Below are 20,485 nucleotides of genomic sequence, written 5' to 3'. Positions count from 1 at the left end.
TTGGCTCCCACTACACAAATGTGCTGTCTTCAAACTACTCACAAATACAAGGCACTACACAATCATGACTCCCACCTACCTATACAACTGCATCGGCTTCCACACGCTGACCAGAAACCTCCTCACAGCCAGCCTCCTGCTAGTTCACATACCCCACAACTGCAGAGCTAGGTTTGGAAGTCGAGTTTTCCCATACCTAGCTCCTACATCTTGGAAAAGCCACCTCTGCATATCAGAGCACTAGGTCTGCTCTTGAGTTTTGCAAGACACCTTGCTTTTTAACTAGGCTCCAGTCAAGCTCTGGTGCCTCTACTTGTTTATTCGTTAGGATACTCTTGTGGGTTATATGCATGCCATCCAAATATATATTGTTGTAGCATTCTGGGAATCTGCTACATATATAGCATGCATTATGGGAATCTGCTAACCCTCTATAGTGGGAGTACTGCCACCCCCTGATTCTGTGGGAATACTGTATCTATGATAGTCACTCTCTAGGCTGCAGGAAGGGTTCCCAAATCATAGTGTAATGGACTATTTGATTGTTGATCTTATAAATAAATGTGTTCACATTACACTATTTTTGCTAATTCATAGATTTCTTCTGATATGTTTTTGAAACCTTCCATCTGCATATCTCATCTCTTTTCTCCTCCAAACCATCTTTTCACTTTCTCCTCAACATACTTACTTGCATGTCCTTTCCCTCACCTCCCCAACATACAACGTACTAATTCACCTGTAAGCACTGACATTTCTTTATCTTACAGTCAGGCAATATTTCAACAGTTGTCAACATCCTTCTCACATACAGAATCAAATTTACAATTAGCACACTTGACCATTGCTCTATGCGCTCTTCAGAGAGGCCAAGGATTGGATATGGATGTATACTGAACCACTTTATGACCTACTGACTGGTACAGTGATAAATGTGCTCCGCTTTTGGCCGGAGCTCCACAGCTCTCAATCATGACTCGTTATAAACACCCACCCACAAACTGAACTCACAGAGATATATAGAGGCAGCTCTTTTCACAGAATTCACTATGAGTGATACATTATATAAAAAAAGCTACAGAAACAAATCATGAAAAATAACAAATACTTTCACGGAATTCAAGGGAAAGTAAGATTTAAATTGCAAGCATGAACAGCATTGATCCTGGGCTGAGAGGTCAGTGTGTTTTTAGCTGGCTGCAGCTGTCATCCCGTGGAGGGCACAAGGGTTGGGGGGGCAGGACAGTTACAATGGGGCACCAGGCCGACCAGGTCCCTGCTGCCCTAGTGACTATTAAACAAATGCACTTTGGGAGGGTGAATTTCCCAGGAATCTGAAATGTTCAAGCACAAGATTATTACATATACCCCAGTGTTTGGCTAAAGTAGTAGTGCCATTACATCAACACAAATAGTCCAAGATGTCTGTAGCATTGTTTATAGCCATCTCTCACTGACCACATTATTTAATTAGAAAGAGTTCTTTTAATCTACGTGTGCAACTATCCTGATCTGGTCCGTTTAGTCCATGCAGGGTATAGGTCATCGATTCACTTGAGGGAGATGCTAAAACAGCACTCTTTCTTTCATTGTGCACGCACTAGCACGCATCTCAGATTTAAGACTCATTAATGATGTCATAAAATATGTAGAGGTAACTTAAATGAAAGGCGACATTAAGATATGATTACAATGCTCACAGGTTGTCATACCGTGAAATAGTTATGATTTCAGGATTGCTGCTGTGGAGTGAAACCCAATGGCCCTTCAAATAGGCCAAATGCTTAAACTGAGCAACTATGGACTATCAAAACGCTGGACAGATCCTCCAGAATCCGGATTACATTGGTTAAGGTGTCTATAGAGGGGAAGGCAAAGGCTGGCAGAATTTAGAGGGTTAGGGAGCCATGTTAGGATTCCCAGTTTCACTCTCCTTCCAAGCCTAAAAGTATTTTTTTTTTTAAATCCTCACAAAGTCACTCACCCTGCTACACCCATAAACTAGCACAATGGAATGTCAAAAGGTCAAATGATTTATAGACGGTGAGTTCACTGCTAAGCGAGTTTGTTGAGTGACCCAGGTTCTCCTGAATTCTTCAACAACCCTTCCAGAACCACCAGGCTTGGATGAAGACCATATTAAGGCAAAGTAGCCTTAACATAACCTGTTGACATGACCTGCTGATGTTGTAAAGTATAGATCTGAAATGCTAATTGAAGTAGACGGGCCAGTCTACTGTGTAGTGTAGTGTAGTTTTGTCACGGGGTAATGACAAAACTACATGCCTCTCATGGAAATCTTTGTTTAGGGGATATGCTGAAGAATACTTGAAAACTTACCAATATTGGCCACCAGCGTTCACATTTTGTTGACTGTAGTAAGCATAAACATAAATTGTTTAAATATTGGCTACTGCGAGTACCACACCGGACCAAAGCCGGACAACTGAGAAGTCTGATTAGCTTAATGGTACCTGCCACATTCACATAAGGATACCTTCCTGCTCAGAGAGGGAGGGCAGGTGCAGTAATTTCAAGGAACTGTTTCTCTGGCATTTGGTGTTCAGGAACACCACCAAAGAAGTAATTAGGAGGGGGACTGGAAACCTTTAAGTCTGCTGTTAACAGAAGGAGACATAAAATGTGGCACTGTGTTGCCATTTAAAAAAAGAATGTTGTCACAAGATGAAAATCATGTTGAAAAGCGTCAAAGGCTAACTAAGAACATTACATATCTAGGTAATAATTTGGCCTTGACAATTGCCGTTAAGAAATTCAATGAACGGGATCACAATCTATTCAGGGCAAAAACACAACACAAAAAGAAAGGAGTAGATGGTCATGGCACCAAAGAGTAAATGAAGTAAACTTAACTACCATTGTAGAAAACGTTTCAATTGGGAAACCTCAGGATTTTTTAATAGTACCAATTGGATGTTTCTGCAGGGCAGTGGGATCCAGTGTGCATCTCACTAATTAAAGGGATAGGACTGCCTCCTTGTGAGGAGAATGTAATTAGGGAACTTCGTGGCAACACAAATCACCACTGGTTAGGCAGAGACAGTGCCAGGAAGTAGCGCTTGGAGCAAGAATAGCAAAACTCCGGCTAGATAGGACGGTGTGATTTTCTCACTCCTTCCTTTATTTGACTTCTTATAAAAGCCCATGTTGACAAAAACAGGTGGTTGGATTGTATGATGGACATATTCACTTGGTATTGCTCCTTTGAAAAAAAAATGTTTTACTTTCTTTTCTCTTGTAGCTTATCCTACAAACTGTTGTATTAGGCCCTCATACATATCTATTAGTCGGTTTCTGACTGAGGATTATGATTAGTTATGTAACCTTGTACTAGAACGTTGGAATTTTGAGAGATCCACTGAAGACAATGGAGTAGCTCTGGGATTATAATGGCTTGATAAGCCCGGAGCTCCAATATTCCAATGTTTGTCTTCATATTTTTCCATTTCTAATTTAGAACATTCTACCCTTAGTGGGTGGAACGTTCTAGTAACCTTTTAGCCATTACGTCTCAGGCTATACCTGTTGTTAAAGGCCCTCACCCTCGTTATAGGCCCTCGTCTGTGGCTCGGTTCTGTAACTTCGGCTGAGGGCTTTTACCAACCAGCAAAAAACTCGGCAGCGGGCTATAAGGCTACAGAGATGCACTAAACACTGTGAACTTTTCTTCAGATATTAAAGATTGGAAGGTAGGCTGTGTACTCTATATATTTCTACTAAAGGTTGAATTTCTATCCAAAAAAAAAAAGAAAAGCACAACTGGCCTGTCACCCATCCCCACCACATCTGTGCTCTTTAGAGCTGTACTGACGGGCTCTCAGGGAGACATGTTAGAGCTGTCAGAAATTCCTCTACAACATAGCAACAGTGAGAAACAATTTGGTACCCACTGTTGCTACGTCATAGCAGTGAATAACCAGATTTAAAATTGGGTATTTATGATAGTTGCGCTCAGTGACAGCCACAGGTAATAATGCACTAAAGAGAGCAAAAAAACTTCTCAGGATTAGGGTCTTAAAAGTAAGAATATCTTCTTGTATTGGGTGGTAAAAAAGAAAAATGAAATATGTGAATTCATCTAAACACTGGTGTATGTGCATCTGCACATAATGCTTATGAAAGACTATAAAAATGCATCTTGTTACCTGAGTCTCCTTTACTGGATCTGGAGTTTGAGTGGCTCGAGGGAAAAATACCAGGGTAAGCGTGATGATAAGAGCAAGGAAAAAAACTAAAATAACAGACAGTCTAAAAGGAAAACAGAAAACATGATAAAATGTAGAGTGAAATCACAAAGTTTGAGAACATGCAATAAATTAATCTAATTCCACTTTTACAAACACTTGTTTTCTTTACTGCAAATTTCATAAACCTGGTTACAGAATCATCAAAAAATAATACATTCATTTTTCAGGTTGTCTCTGAGAATATTATAACCCAAAGCAGGACACCTCGGATACTTTACGTAAAAGTTGCGACTTGCTCAACTGGAACACGTAAACTCCCTAAAGCTGTGCTTCCCAAACTTTTTGGAAACATCTTCTAGAATGATAAACTTTTGTGACCCATCTAGCTTTATTGGGGACAGGGTAGGCGATTTTTTAATGTAACTAAAGCATATTGTGTTTGCACATTGTTATTTACAGACAGCACATTTTCCAACGAAATGGCCATTAAATTTTGCATACAGTTTTACTGATAAAACGATAATGTGTGGAAATCGGGTTTCGGTGAATATTTATTATTTGTGCATCACTGACTAAAGTGTCTTGAGATGTTTTGAGCCCATTAAAATCTTTGTTTCCATCACATATCATCACATCAAAATTATAAAAAATGTGGTTTATTTTTGTTTTCCTAACTGCTGAACGTATACAGTTCATTTTGTTAAAACAATTTTTGACCATTTTTCACCCTAAACATTTCTGACATTATACATCAACTTCTTTTAGCAGTCTACATAGAGAAAAGGTGAGAGCTGCAGAACGAAGGCATGTATATATTGCACTTTGATCCCTAGACTGGAAGAGTGCAGTTCGATGTGCAAAAGGGAGTAAGGTGGGTGCCAGCTGTGCATACCATTTCAGGGTAATAGCCCTTTTAGCCAGGAGTGCAAGGTCTGCAAACCGAGCTGCCAACTTGTTCCGTTTAGATCGCTTGGAGATTCAAAGGGCAATGGCCACCCAGAAGTCCAGTGCTTCCCGGTGGCTAATGTCAGTTGCAGTAGGCAAAACCATTCACCACTAGCGAGGCAGAGAGGAGCAGAACTATAGGATGTGGCAAAAGGTCAGCGGTGTCTGAGTGGCAGCAGAGTTGCGCGTGTGGGAAGATCGGATTCACCTGGCGGGGGATAATGTATGATCTGTGCAGGACGGAAAACTGGATATTCTTAATTGTTGACTACCAGGTACCAGAATGTGTGTTTCTCCCAGAGAATCAGGCCTCCACCAAGATCTACTGGTTGCTGGAGACTACTGCTCCTAAAGGGTAAAGGTGCATGATTTTCCCCAGCTCTCTAAATTCCTCCAAGTTTGGACTGATGTTGGGAAGCCCAGTGCGAACGTGTCCAAGGTAAAGAAGCACACTATCTCCGTATAGAGATGGCATGCATCGTGCTATTTAAAGGAAAGCCAGACATTGCAGCCTTGAACCAGAGCCATACTGCAAGGAGCTCAATTGCGAACAGCAAAGGGGCAACCCTGTCTTGTGCCACCTTGGACAGGGACTGAGTCTGCCCACTCGGATTTGCGAGGAGGTGGGCAGGGTACAGAAGCCGAGTAAGGCGAATAATCGATCACCAACCCTGATCAAGGTAAGGACCTGGAAAAGTCCCAGTCAAACATGTCATACACCTTCTCCTGAATATGCTCAGTTCATTTCCCGGCATTTATATTTTGCTGTACATTTAAAAAAAGACAGTCTACAGCCTTTCCTCGCACACTGCTTACACCCTAGAAAGACTATCACGAAATTCTATGTCAGAACTGGAGGCAAGGATTACGGTTCGCTTTCTTGCTTTATTTCTCTCACAGCAGCCATTAACTTCATTATGTGAATGCTCAACAAACTTACAACTACATTTCCCATGATGCTCATGGGCAGTCCACAGCTATTCCAATCAGGTTGCTTAGCCCTCCATAAATGTTGGTGCTAGCCTCCTCTTTCATCGCTGCTCACAGCAGCAACAGATAAGTGCATAATGTTTCTCTGTATTTTTCTCTGGAAAAACAAAACGAGTAGTCGGTCGGAAGAGCTGACTTACCCTCAACTGGTGTCGATGCTCGCTTCGTTTTCATTTAGTTTCTTGTGTTAATATTTCTGGTACAACGCGGCCATTGGAACGTTTTCCTTCTTACGTGTCTGCTCCCTCATTAAACAGGCCGGCTCGTCACTTTCATTCTGAGTTCCAGAGTGATGCATCTGGCCGCTTCAGCACTCGGGGGATGAATTTATTATTGGGCCCGTTTTTGTGATAAAACAGAGACACCTCCTGGAGAGTTACAACCGCGACGTGGGTAAGGCAATACATTTAAACTCGTAAGGGAAGCGTCCCAGATGGGATAGCCCCATACAACAAGGTGTCATCATAGGCCTCTTCCGGCCTACTTCATCAGTGTCTGTGCACAATAAATTTGAGAGCTTACCTCCTGAATTACCCCTTGGGGAGGAATAACTGTGTATATTTACACAGATTTATTGGCAGTCTCTAAGTCCTATGAAATTGGTGCACTGACGCCGCTATGGACTCCCAAAAGTCAGAAACAGTTACTGAGGAGGACTGTATTACTTACCTCCCTAATGACGACCAGTTCTGCAAAGTCATGGATGCCTCCATATTTAAGGTTGTTACACAGAAGGTGGCACCTCTGGAAAGGAAAATATCTAAATTACAGTTGTAATGCTAAAACCCCTTCATTAAAGGGAAGACGCTGATGGGCCTGCGGCCTCCCAACCTCCGGAGCAGCCACCCACGTCAAAAGCTCTTGCTAAACACAAACGTGCAGGAGGCGGGTGAATGTGGACGACTTTGCATGTTTAAAAAGGCCTTTATTGATTCCTTGTCCTTTCCCCCAGATTTGGGCACTCCAGGTGCTTCGGGAGATGCTCCCTCGTCCCCACCCTCCAAAAACCCAATGGATGGGGACAACTCCCCTAACACTTTGGATGACGACATGGACCCTTGTAGGCCATGGCGTCCATCCTCCAAGTCTCCTGCAGCTAACGAAGCGCCAAATCCAGACTCTGACATACTCGATCAGGAAGAGCTCCTCCACCCTCCTTCTTCAGAATGGTGCCCTGCGCCAAGGTGGCTTCATACATAGCGGGCAGGTTATGCAAACTACTTGATAAGTAAGTGAGAAATTGCCTTCGGGTGGAATGCCCTAGAACTTCCTTGGAGTGCAGTTGCCCTTACACCAGAAATAGACGCAAAGATGGCCACTTTCTTGGTGAATTTCATAAGGGATCCCAAAAAAGGTATAGATCGCCCCTGGCACTCTTTCCAGGATAAGCTCCTTGATGTGGCTGGCCCATAGGCGAAACTCTTAGACATGGCAGAGTATGCCACGGTGTCTGGTTCGATCATTTCCCCAGACGTAATATCAAATTGGGCTCAGGGAGGTTTTATCTTTCTTGGAAACGCTAACTGCGTGATTTCCACAGAAAGGAGACAATCTCTCTTAATTAAAATTGATCCCAAGTTAGGGAAGCTCTCCACTACAAAAGCCGGTCCAGTGGCCCAAGGGAATCTATTTGGGCACCCATTTGTCAGGACGCTGGGGAAATTTGTGGATATTTCCAATTCATTGAATATAGCTCAGTTGTCCATTAAACGCATCTTTAGTCCCTGTGTTTTTGCATCAGCCGGTAGTGGTAAGGGACACTCGGTCAGCCATGTCATGCATCCAGACCCTGGAGGAGGTGGGGCATTGCGGGCGGGGTCAGTGGCAGGACCTATCCAGATTCAGAACTTTTATCTCACAATGAGCTTCACACGTCGAGGAGATGTCAGAGGTGGCCACAGAAGCTCTGCCTCCTACAACAATCCCCAATGTAAAAGTACAGAACTCAGTAAAGATAAAGGTCGAGGCCATTTAGCGCGCTTTCGGCACAACTGGGAGGCTCTTTCATCAGATGCTTAGGTCCTCCAAACCGTTAATGGTTTGCAATCAGAATTTTATGGAATGCCTGTCCAAGCACAGAGGCCAAGGGCCTTCGTTTTTTCAAAGGAACAACAGAGGCTGGTAGATCAGGAACTCTCGCAGCTAGTAGAGAAAGGGGCGATCATTCAGTACAGATATTTTTCTCAGCAACATGTTTTTGGTGGAGAAGAGGGACGGGGACTGCGCCTCAGCACAACTGAGAGGCTCTTTCATCAGATGCTTGGGTCCTCCAAACCGTAAAGAGCTTCCAATCAGAATTTTACAGAGTGCCTGTCCAAGCACAGAGGCCAAGGGCCTTCATTTCTTCAAAGGAAAAACAGTGGCTGGTAGATCAGGACCTCTCCCAGCTGGTAGAGAAAGGGGCGATCATTCAGTACAGATATTTTTCTCAGCAACCTGTTTTTGGTGGAGAAGAGGGACAGGGGCAGTGCCCAGTTATCAATTTCAAGGAAATCAACAAGTGGCTCTTCTACCGCCAGTTCAAGATGGAGGGAATCTGCCTCCTAAGGGATATGCTCTAAGTTTCAAATGGGGTGGTCCGCTTAGACTTGAAAGAAACCTACCTCAAGTTTCCCATATTTCCCTCACACAGGCGTTTTCTGCAGTTCCAATGGAGGGACCAGATTTTCGAATTCACATCCATTCCTTTCAGACTGTCGTCCACTCCATGGTGTTTCACCAAGTTGTTAAAACCGGTTGTCGAACACCACAGGTCCCAGGGGGTCTGTCTATTTTTCTATCTGGACGACATTCTACTCCTCAAACGACAGCCAACACGCCTGGTTCATCATCTCCAATGGATCATTTTGTTACTGGAGTCACTGGGCTTCATTATGAATGTAAATAAGTCCTCCCTTACTCCTTCTCAGTCAATAGAGTTCCTTGGATTAATGATAGATTCCGTAAAGGCCGCCCTCAGTCTTCGATAGCGCAAGATGGCGAAGATAAGACATGAGTTAAGGAGGGCGCTTTCCAAAACCCACATTTCCCTATGCCAAGTTTGAGTTGTGGGTCTCCTTTCATCCTCCATACAGGCCATTTTTCCCGGCCCTCTGCACTACCGGGAATTACAGCGCCTGAAGATCTCACATCTTACACATGGGGGGTTGGGGTACGAGGTCCCAGACGTTATCCAACCTGGCCAGGATGTTTTGGGATTACTCCCTGGCACATCCCATCTCGGTGTTAGCAGAGCATCTGCTGGGGAATCTCAACCAAGTGGCAGGTAGGTATTCCTGCCACTGGAAGGACAACAGTCTCTGGAGACTTCACCCAGAAGTTTTCAGACAGATGAGGGACCAGTGGGGTCCGTTTTCCATGGATCTCTACGCCTCCAGTCTGGACTTCCAGCTGGAGAGGTATTGCAGCTGGCGTCCGGATCCCAGGCAACAGTGACATTAATTTCTCCAGGACTGGAGTTTGGAGAAGGGGTACGCTTTTCCCCCATTTTCGAGGATCATGAAATTGACTGCGCGGGTCTGGCGGCAAAAGGCGGATGTGATGGTGATCACCCTAGTCTGGAGGTCTCAAGTTTAGTTTCTGATTCTGATGGAACTTTCTTGGGATATCCCAATCCCTCTACCCCTGTTTACAGATCTGCTAAGGGATACCCAGGGCACCTCTAGTCCTCTCAGGCTCCTTGACTCATGGCCTGGCGGATTACAGGAAATGTTGGAAAGTTCCAGGACTTTCGAATGAAGCTGCTTATTCAATTGCCAAAGCCCAGGCAGAAAGTACATCCAAAGGATACCGTTCAGATTGGTCTTGATGGCTGGGTTGGTGCGTCTAACAGAATTTGAATCCCATGGGGGCAGAAGTTGTGCAACTCTTGAATTTTCTAGCACCTTTAACCTCCAACGCCATGCCTGTCGGTCTATCAATACTTTCAGGTCAGCTACATCATCTGGCTATCAACTTGTGAATGGTCACCCAAGTAGGGTGTTAGAGCCGATGGTGTGTAAGCTTTTGAGGAGCATTAGGTTGTGTACTCCTACCTACTCCCAGGTACTCCACTTTGTGGGGTGTCAACAAGGTCCTGCGTTTGTTTAAATCATGGCCTTCTAACAAATACCTATCAAGGAAACAACTGTCTGCCAAGTTAGCTATGTTTTTATGCCTCATTTCTTGCCGTAAGAGTTTCAGTCATGCAAGCACTGGACTTAACAGGTAGAGTGTTTACCTCCGATGGAGTTACTTTTCATATATCATGACATACTAAGACCAATTCTAGGATGGTGATGTAACCAGCATTTCCAGATGTCCCAACACTGTGTGTGATAAAAGGAATCAAAGCTTGACCAAACCTCACAAAGCTGTGTCCTCCCCTACTATTGAGAGGCGGGTTGCATGGACCTTGCAGGAAACTGGCACCGACACCTCACGTTTTGGGGCTCATTCGGTAAGAAGAGCCATGGCCCCTAAGACTTTTTCCCTGGGGGGTACATTTGAAGACATCCTTAACGCTGTAGATTGATCTCCTGAATCAACCTTCTAAACGTTCTATTCTAAGCCAATTTCGAACCTGACTACTTGGGTAGTGAGCACGCTTTAAACTAGCCTAATCCTTGCCTCTGGTCCCGACAGACTGAAAGATGTCCTAGCTAACATAACAGAAAGTTTCAATTCTATTAAGGACTATGAGGCGAGGATTAGCCCACTCACTTGTTAATACGCATGATTTCCTTCCTGAAACTACCTTTGCTAACGCTTGTCAATTAACATATCTGGAATTGGCCGCTTGCTGATATTTCGTAATATGAGAACTGGTTATGGACAGTTGGATTAACTGTTGGGTAAATGTAGAAGGTTACCTTTCGATTTTGTTTCAGATATCGAGTCCGCAAAACAGGAGTGACTTCCCACAATGGCTGTGTTCACTCGAAGACAGGGTAAGCTACATAGTCTGCACAACCATTTATGGAAAGAGAGGCGACCTGATTGGAAGAGCTGCCTATGAGGATCATGGGAAATGTAGTTGTTTTAAGTTTGTTGAGCATTGCCATAATGAAGTTAATGGATGCTGTGAGAGAACTAAAGCAAGAAAGTGAAGCCTAATCCTCGCCTCTGAGTTTTTAATAGAATTGAAAGTTTCCGTTACGTTAGCTAAGAAATTTTTCATTCACTTTACTTGTCTTTCTCTAACTGCAAAATGAGAGGACTTCGTAAATATCAATCCGAATGTTAAAAAAAATAAAACACATAAACAGCAATGTGTCAGAAGACAAAGCCTGACAGTTGACTTCTGCCTTCCAAGCACAAACAACAGTGTTACTCCCAGAGCAACTTAACTACTGTACAGAAAGTGTTGTAATTGAAACAGAAAACGGAAAGGGGGACTGACTTTTGTCAGGCCTGACTGAGAGGAAGTTAAATGGCATCAGAGTCAATTGTGCCATTTATTTGCCTCTGGTTTTCAAATCCTTTCTAATTTGTTTGCACAGCATAGAACTGACGACAACAATTATCACACAGTATCCAATTTAGCAATAAAACACTATTGCAAAGCCAAAAAAACCACTGCTTTTAAATTATGAGCTATTGACTGCCAATGCTTCTGATACTGGTGGTGGTGCACGGTGAGGCGCTCCGCCTTCGCCTTGACATAAACAGTGTTTGATTTATTTGTGTGAAGTGCACAGTGACCGAAATAGACCTATTCAGGAAGTATTTTTACCATTGTGGTTGATGTCACAGGTGCTGTGTATTTAAACCGATTGACACACGGCGTACTCTCTACAACTGACAAAGGCTGAATAACGGTTGAAACGCGTTCTGAGCGAGAGGCTGCTGGACTGAAAAAATATTATGATTCTCACGCTAGAGTGCCGGTTTTTCTCTACACTATGAGGAAAATATACACACACACACACAAAACTGAAATGTAGACATTTTTAAATACTCTGTAAATGCTAAGGTATTTGAAATTGATGGTACAATTATCTTGTTTCATAGGAGCAGCATTACGTACACCAAATGGGATGATGTATGAATGATTAGTGGCCTCAATTGGATCAGAGTTATGGCCAGACAAAAAGAGAGCATGCATTGAGTAGTCAAAGTTATAATGTAGAGTTTATCCTATCACTTTAACTTTTAGGAATAGATTTTGAAAAGCTCAAACCTTCCTATTGAAATTAATATTTTGTTTTTTTGCATATCTGTGTTTGTGAACTCAATAATATTTTAATAATGTGTGTACTGGCTTGAGGTATACTCGTTTGTTTCTGTAGTTTTGTTTCTCGTTTGAGGTTCAAACCGTAAAAGTTGTATATTTGGGGATCCCCAGCTTCTAACAGTGTTCAGTGAGAGTCCACACAATCAAGTTAAGAATTGCAGGTCTACCGTGTTTTAGAAAGCTTTACTGTACGACAAAGGGAAATTAATTTTTTTTCTTGACAAACCACTTACTTTGCAAACCCTGCAGCTCTCGATAACAGTAGACACAGCAGCAAAGCCAACACCCACAGGATAGCTAGGACAAAGACACCAGTACCAACACCAAGAACAGTTCCAGCCATTCTGGGAGAAGAAGGGCTAAAGGGAGAAAAATAAGGAAAAAAAAAGAGATAGGTTTAGAGTTCTTTTGCAGCACTTGGACCATCTAACAATTGTCAGTGCTTCCGCAGGCAGACCTGGAACTAGGAATCATTCCTTCAGTTAGGGAGAGTATATGAAAAAGGATTACAAATGGCACCAGTACCATTTTAAAACTGCTTTATAAGACTGAAGTGTGTGCCAGTAAAATACAATAAATATTTTTAGTTAGTGTGGTCAGATCAAAGTGCAGTGGCACTTCAGAGGGAGGGAGTAGGGGCACTTGTGTATTTAAGTACTTTCAATCTACAGTGGGCTATACAAAAAAAGCTGCATGTTTAATTTGGGGGCATACTTACTCAGAATCGATATGAAAAAAAGGATCATTAATTGGAACTAACTTCTGATTGTTTGCGTATTGATTAATTGATTCTTCAAACAGAACTGATCATTTATAGGTCGATTAACACCTACTTAACATCCGGAGTGGGTTGCAATTCAACCTACCTCATTACTATTTATGGAGGTAGGTTGTAGATTGCAACTCGCTCCGAATGTATGCCATTATAGGTAACAGAAATTATGGCCTTCTGGGGTAAGCAGGCCATCATGCTTTTGTCCACATTGAAAAAAAAGGTTCTTTTTACGTCAGCTCCAAAGCTGAACAAATGTTGACAAGCTGAGCGGTATAAACGTCCAGGTCATTGTCATAGGGAATATTCAAGCGCCAGTTCAGCTAATGATTCTGTCTCTAAATAAGCAGTTGAGAATATCAATCGAAATGAGCTTATTATGTTTTTAACAGGGCCAGAAGATCTATACATTAATGGAAACTTCACTGAACATTTGTGGTTTAAAATTAGTGATAAGGGAGATAATTCTGCATCCTGTATCTGAGATACGAGCAAAGAGGAGCATACAAATGCCTCTTTACAGATCACGCAAACCCCTACTCCTACATTGTTTCACCTACTTACGGTATAAATAATATATCCAGCAGGTACAGTAAAAGCTATCACAGGGTCACTGTAATCCCTAATCCAGGTTTCAGTATTAAACAAGCAATGCATTTTATTATCTTGTAACACCACGCTATTCTCTGTTGCACGTATCACCAAAAACCCCGCATTGATAATTGTGCATTTAATATTATACATAAGCTTAAGCTCATTAAGATCCCGACCACCATGCACGGAAACTACCCCATCCTTCAGAGGCTGCTTCCTTGTGCCTGTAGCTGGCCTGGTTTTAGACCTACTATCACCAACCACAAATAGCTTGAAACATTTTAAGGCAGGATTAAGATTACGAAGGACTGCAGGACAAACAGTATTAATTGTGGAAATCCTTAATGACAGGAAAAACTCATGTGTAGTGCTGTCGATAGACCTCAAAAGTAAATTCGGCAGCATGCTGGGCTCAGAACAGGTGCAGACTGGCTTGCCTTTGGCACACCGGCTGCGCAGACGCAAATCCTCCTTCTTGATATAATCCGGCCTGCACATGGCTTCAAAAGTGAGAAGAAACTCCAGAGCATGCCAAATCAAAATGGCCACTGTAGTGTGGGACGCCGGCCAAGAGGAAAAAATGGCAGTCTTGCAAACAGGTCACCAGCCAGAAAGAAAAAAAAAAAGATGTTCCAACCCTGAATTTTACTAGGGCACTAACCTTCCACTAACAGCTAAGCCCAAGGGGCAGCATAGATCTAAGAATCACAGGAAGCCCAAAAAGTGCAAAAACAATGTGCAGATCACTAGGTAATACAAGAAAAACAAAATGCATGCAGATCAATTCAAAAGAATTTAGCAGCTATACTCCTAAAAACGAAAAGCTTAATTAAAAGACATATTCCCCAGTAGCTCATAAAATGATTATAAAGTCCAAAAATGATGGTGGATTTGGCAATGACAGAAGTTATGAATTTATGATTGGCCCCATGCAAGAATGAGACAAAATGTGCCCAAGGCATGAATTGGACAGTTCTGTATTTGGTGAGTATTGAAGTTAAAAAGACCAGTGGTTAAGATGGCTATGTGGAGGCTATTGCATTTCTCAACTTAATTTGTGTTTTTCAACTTGTTTTGATATTGTTTGAGTTGCATAATATGAAAAATCAAAATTCTGCATAAAAGTCAAATTTAGATAGAAAAATCTCACAAACATCACAACTATAACTGCAATTATTTTAACCAGAGGTTAGTTTTAAAAGGGCAGTGATGGCTGTGTACTAAGATTATACCACTGAAGCTTCTCAAAACGCTTCAGTGTTTTTGATTTAAAAAAAAGAAGAAAAAAAAAGGGCGTTGCTGTGCATAGCAACACAACAAGATGATGAACAGAGTGCTGAAACGTTTCAAACACTCATTCCCAGTCACAAATATAGGTTAATTCCACCATTCTTTTTCTCACCATGCTACCCCAGTTTGGACCCAGTCATATGCAAATCAGTCTTGACCCTGTTTCTCCTGGGAACAGTCCAGTCCGAACTGCTAAGCCACGTCTTCCCTTGTTTGGAAACAAGCATCCAGGGACAGCTTTTGAGGTATCACGTCTCATCAGCCAGGCTAGCTTGAATCTACTGACACAGTGAGCAAGGTACCCACGTCTGGATGTACCCTTGCCACTTAGGGCGAACATAGCAACACAACAAGATAAATGGATGGAGTGGTGAAACTTTTCACTCACCCCCAGTCACAGATCTGGGTTAAATGCACCGCTCTTTTGCTCTCCATGTCACCCTAGTTGAAACCAGCCATATGTAAATCGTTTTTGACTCTGCTCCACCTTGGGGGCCATCCTTTTGTGGTCCTGTGCATAACAGACCTATCTCATTGATAAACCCAGGAATCTGCAGTAATGTCATTACACGTTTGAAAATATCAGAAATCTTCGTGAAGGCAGCGAAAAACTCAACTCTTAATGTCTTATTTACAATACAAATGCTCAGTCGCAGCAAAAAGTGATTAGATACATAATGAACACTTAAAAAGTAAAAGGCAAAGGAACATAAAGTTTTGCCTTGCCGTAAATAAGTCACTGTAAGCACTATGAGGTTGCGGCAAACGTTTTCACAATAACAAAACCTGCCAGCTTCAAAAAAGTTTTCAGCAGCTAAGACATTCTTCATCAGCGATTTCTTCCTCTACACTGTGAAGAGTTACGGATATCGGACAGAAGATGTGCCAGTGCTATGCTGGAGTTGGGTGATTTACCCCTTCAGCAATTCAGCCTAACACGATGTTATGACTCGTTCCCCTGCGGAAGCTTAGAACTTTGTGCGAGCGTTCTGGGAGCATGTTTTGGCAGCTACGGCTTGGCTGGACTGGCTGCCAGAGTGGTCGTGTGCTTTTTGTGTAATAAAGGGTGAATTTCAATCTACAAAAGACTCCTGCTGACACCGCAACATGTTTTAGGCACCAAGTGGGAACTTGACCCTCGCCCCACGGACGACACAAGTACGACCTGATTTTCTTGGCTGTGGCGTTCAGGTGTCCGAAAAGTGAGCAGCGCACATGAGGCATTGAGGAGGTGACTTTTCTCTAGTTGTGACTTTGGATATCGCCACATATATGGTTACAATAATTTATGGCTACATAAATGCCTACAATAAATAACACGTGCATAGCATTACCGCGCACCTCCAGTATATGGTTAGAGGGAAGCGTGTAACCATCTGACGTGCGCTGCCTTTTGAGCAGTCAAGGATGGCTGACATCAGACGCCCCGCTCTCAGCTTACAAGCCCAATTTACTGTGAAGAGCACGTTATTTACACTCTGAGGCCATAGTTTGGAACAATCTTCACTATTTACTGACCTCTCTTTGGGGATAAGTACGCCTCAATCAATCTTATGCTAGGCGCGCTCTTGTACACTCGTTTTCTAAGGAAGGAGTGAATCTGCCTGTCCTTGGCGACAGGCGTGCCTTTATTTTATTAAGCATAAATATATTTTTGTCAATATATCATTAAATGGCCATTAACATCAGTACTCTACACATCAGTACACTGTATTTAATGTGGTATTTAATTACATTGAATCATTATACCAGAAATAGGCACACTATTTGAGCATTCTGCCTGTCTGCCAGCGACAGGCACGTAATTTCTCAGTATTTCATCACTACATTTTTATTAAACGTGTCATATACTTATATTTCAGCACTTTTCCAGCAATGTACACTCTATTTGAGAATTCTGCCTGTCTGCCAGCGACAGGCACTCTATTTTATAGCATTTAATCGTACAGCAATTTATTTTCCTTAGAAATGCAAATAACAAACATTACCCCCACAGTTCATAGCTGACGCTGGTATCCGTAAATACAAGTAGATCCAATGGTTTAACAATTTTGAGAGCTACTTTATTGCCACTGATGGTAATAAATTTAATTCAAGGAGGAAGCTAGCTTTACCCTGCAACTGTCTGGGTGCAGAAGGTCAACCTATATTTGACCATTTGCCTTCGGCCATCTAACCTCCAAGCATGGAGTGGGATGCTTATATAGAAGCCATTATTAGACTCAAAAACCACTTCAAAGATGATACCAGTATAATTGTAGAAAGACAGATTCTTTACCAGGACAAAATCTCAGCTGGAATCGATTGATGCTTTTCTGGCCAAACTAAAAATATTGGCCTCAATGTTCAAATTTAATGGTAATCTAGATAACTATTTTAGGGATCAAACTGTTGTAAACTGTTTTGATAAACAAATTCAAGAAAAGCTTTTGTGCTGTTGCGACCCCAATCTCAATGAGACCTTAGAAATAGCTAGAGGCACTGAGAGGTCCATACAGACTTTTAAGGCACTGAATAAAAACAGGGACAATTTGCATCCTGAACAAGTGATTATGGTCACAACCAAGTCTAAATCTCACAGTTCAATGAATAAGGGTTCTGGGAAGAGTGGAAAACTTATTAGTACTTCAAACACTTGTTTCGGATGTGGTTTCAGAGTAAATCTTGGTTAAAATGTAAGAAGATGGGACACTTTGCGAAAGTCTGCAAGGATGTTCAAAACATGGGGCTTGTTAAAGATGAAGAGTGGACTGTAAGCCTTGATTTAGCTAAAGAATCGGACAACAGAGTAGTACTATCCATCAATATGTTGGGTGCAATTCAAAAGGATTCTAAAAGAGCAGACCTTAATTGTGATGTGTATATTGGTAAAACCAAATTAAGAGTCACACTGGATTCCTGGTTACTTATCACCATTATTACTGATTAGCTGTATTGGTCAGAATGGGGTTCAATTTGCTTGTCGCCTCCAGACATACACACCATTGCTTTTGGTGGTCAAGTGAGTTGGAGAATACTAATGGGGCGGGCATGCCAGAAGGTAATTTGTGGATGAGCAATGTTTGTTGAGATGTTATCATGAGTTATGAGGAAAGGTCATCTTAAAGGTCTTGTGCTGGTCCAGCATAGGAATCCACCAATATCTCTCAGGAAGGCGTTTCGGACACCACTTCTTCCTTTAATTCTGTAGGAGGGAGAGCAGCAGAAGGAAGACCAATCCTCTGAAACATTTGCAAGATTATGTTTTGAATTGATGTTTTGGCCCAGCTCCTAGTTGGACTATGTTGTTAATGCAATCTTTAATCTGTGTGTTCTTTACATTAATGTCATATTTTGTTATACATATTATATGCTATGTTTTTCTTGCAGTTTATCAGTGCTGTTTGAATTTACCAATGTTGGGTATGTTTTGTGCTGCAACAGACTTTGCAATTCCAATGTTACATTTTGTCTTTTGTTTTCCATTTTGTTGGGCGGGGGTAAGAGTAGGAGCGATACTGGTATGATTTGTTCTGCTTCAGAGCCTTAGAACTTTGTGCAACTGTTCTAGCTATGGTAGCTACACCTTGGTTGGATGGGCTGGTGGAGTGGTTGTCTGCTGTTTGTATAATAAATGCTGAATTTCAATCTACAAAAGACTCTTGTTTTGTTCACAACACACCTGTTCTCTGTTGCAGATTTTTTTAACGGATGCCTTTTGTTTTAATTTCAGAACCTCCGGTACGCATAACAACCAATGTCACGGCCCAAAACTTGCTGCAAGTCCCCTGGAAGGGGGCATCACTGCTAAAGTGTAATAGGACCGAAGACTGAAGCACTGAAGAAACAACCAGCCAATCCTAGTGCACGCCTCCGAATTTCGAAGTGCTGGTTGGCTGTGGAGTCCGCATGTGTCCTTTATCTGAGCTGTCCTCCCTTACAATCATTGACCAGGTGTCATCCAGTTCTCAGGGGCTGAAGCTGATCGTGAAAAGCTTGTCGTCTTGTGCAGACCAAACTAGGCTGCTGGCACGCCTGTGGTTCTTTATGAACGGGAAGGATGGAGAGGAACGTTAGAAGGGAGGGTTGGTAGATGCAAATTTATAGGGACGGCAGAGCCAAGGGTTTAAGTTAGCTATAAGAGCATAAGTCAAACCGTCAAAATCTTTTGGCATATAAATCATGCAACTAACATCACATTTTGCGTAGGATAAAGACTTGAAATGTATATCTTGATAACACAAGAAAGGTTCACTTTAGTACAACGTCTTTTTACACTAAGGCGGTCATTACAACATTGGCGGTAAAAGGCACATACCGCCGTGCAGAAGACCGCCAACACACCGCAGCAGCCGCGGAATTCCGCCACAGCTATTATGACTCACAGCTCGGAATCCGCCAAAAGTCAGACACCCACACAAGTCCGCCACACCAAAGGTCAGTGATAAACTGGCGAAAACAAATCCTCCACCGTCACGCCAACAGAAATACGCCCACACTATCACCACACCCGCCCACACCACACTTTCAACCGCGGTATTCCATTGGCGGTACACACCGCCGCGCTCAAAATACACACACTCTTACAAAACACAGCCACATTGGACAATTCAAAATACAAACACCTGATACACATACACACACCACTCCCACACATCCAATACAATATAAAACACACACCCACATCACCCACAAACCCCTACTACCAAACATTCCGAAAGAAGGCCAGAGAGAGACACCACCAGCAAGAACAACAGCATCCACAGGCACACAACACCATCACCCACACAACTTCCACGCACCTCACACAACACACCACTACATATCACCACACACTCCACCCCACACATCACCTACACCACCCCATGGCACGGCAAAGACACCCCAGGTTCTCAGAGGAGGAGCTCAGGGTCATGGTGGAGGAAATCGTCCAGGTAGAGCCACAGCTATTAGGATCACAGGTGCAGCACACCTCAATAGCAAGGAAGATGGAGCTATGGCGAAGAATAGTGGACAGGGTCAACGCAGTGGGACAGCATCCAAGAAATCGGGAGGACATCAGGAAAAGGTGGAACGACCTACGGGGGGAAGGTGCGTTCTGTGGTCTCAAGACACCACCTGGCGGTTCAGCGGACTGGCGGCAGACCTCCACCTCCTCCCCTACAACTAACAACATGGGAGGAGCAGGTCTTGGCGATTCTGCATCCTGAGGGCCTCGCAGGAGTAGGTGGAGGAATGGACTCTGGTAAGACAAAGCTTTACTATTACATCCCCCACCCTACCTGTATGCTATCACATACCCCCACCCTCACCCTCACCCCCAGCACCCCAACTCCTCACATATGTCCCAACATCACAACCCACACATCCCAACACCAAGCCCTGCATGCAACAACAAAGCATGGACACCCATCACCAAAGCATGCCCACTGCACATACCCATACACCCCCATACACCATCATCACACAAGCTCCCACACAGGAATGCTAGCA

At 42.9% G+C, this 20,485-nt stretch overlaps 1 protein-coding gene across 2 annotated transcripts in view; it reads right to left on the bottom strand.

Annotated features, from left to right (window-relative positions):
* TMEM218 (transmembrane protein 218) overlaps positions 1-20,485 on the bottom strand; it is a 111,462-nt gene that overhangs the window by 22,117 nt on the left and 68,860 nt on the right. For both annotated transcript variants that reach the window (XM_069225623.1, XM_069225622.1), the window contains exons 2-3: positions 12,591-12,716; positions 4,167-4,269 (exon numbers count right to left, since the gene is read on the bottom strand). In XM_069225623.1, the coding sequence (XP_069081724.1) occupies positions 4,167-4,269; positions 12,591-12,700 (213 nt within the window). In that variant the 5' untranslated portion in view covers positions 12,701-12,716. The remainder of the gene's footprint in view (positions 1-4,166; positions 4,270-12,590; positions 12,717-20,485) is intronic.

This window comes from Pleurodeles waltl, chromosome 3_1 (genome assembly GCF_031143425.1).
Source record: "Pleurodeles waltl isolate 20211129_DDA chromosome 3_1, aPleWal1.hap1.20221129, whole genome shotgun sequence".
NCBI lineage: Eukaryota > Metazoa > Chordata > Amphibia > Caudata > Salamandridae > Pleurodeles > Pleurodeles waltl.
The sequence above is the reverse complement of the archived record's forward strand: the minus strand, read 5'-3'. Positions and strand labels throughout refer to the sequence as shown.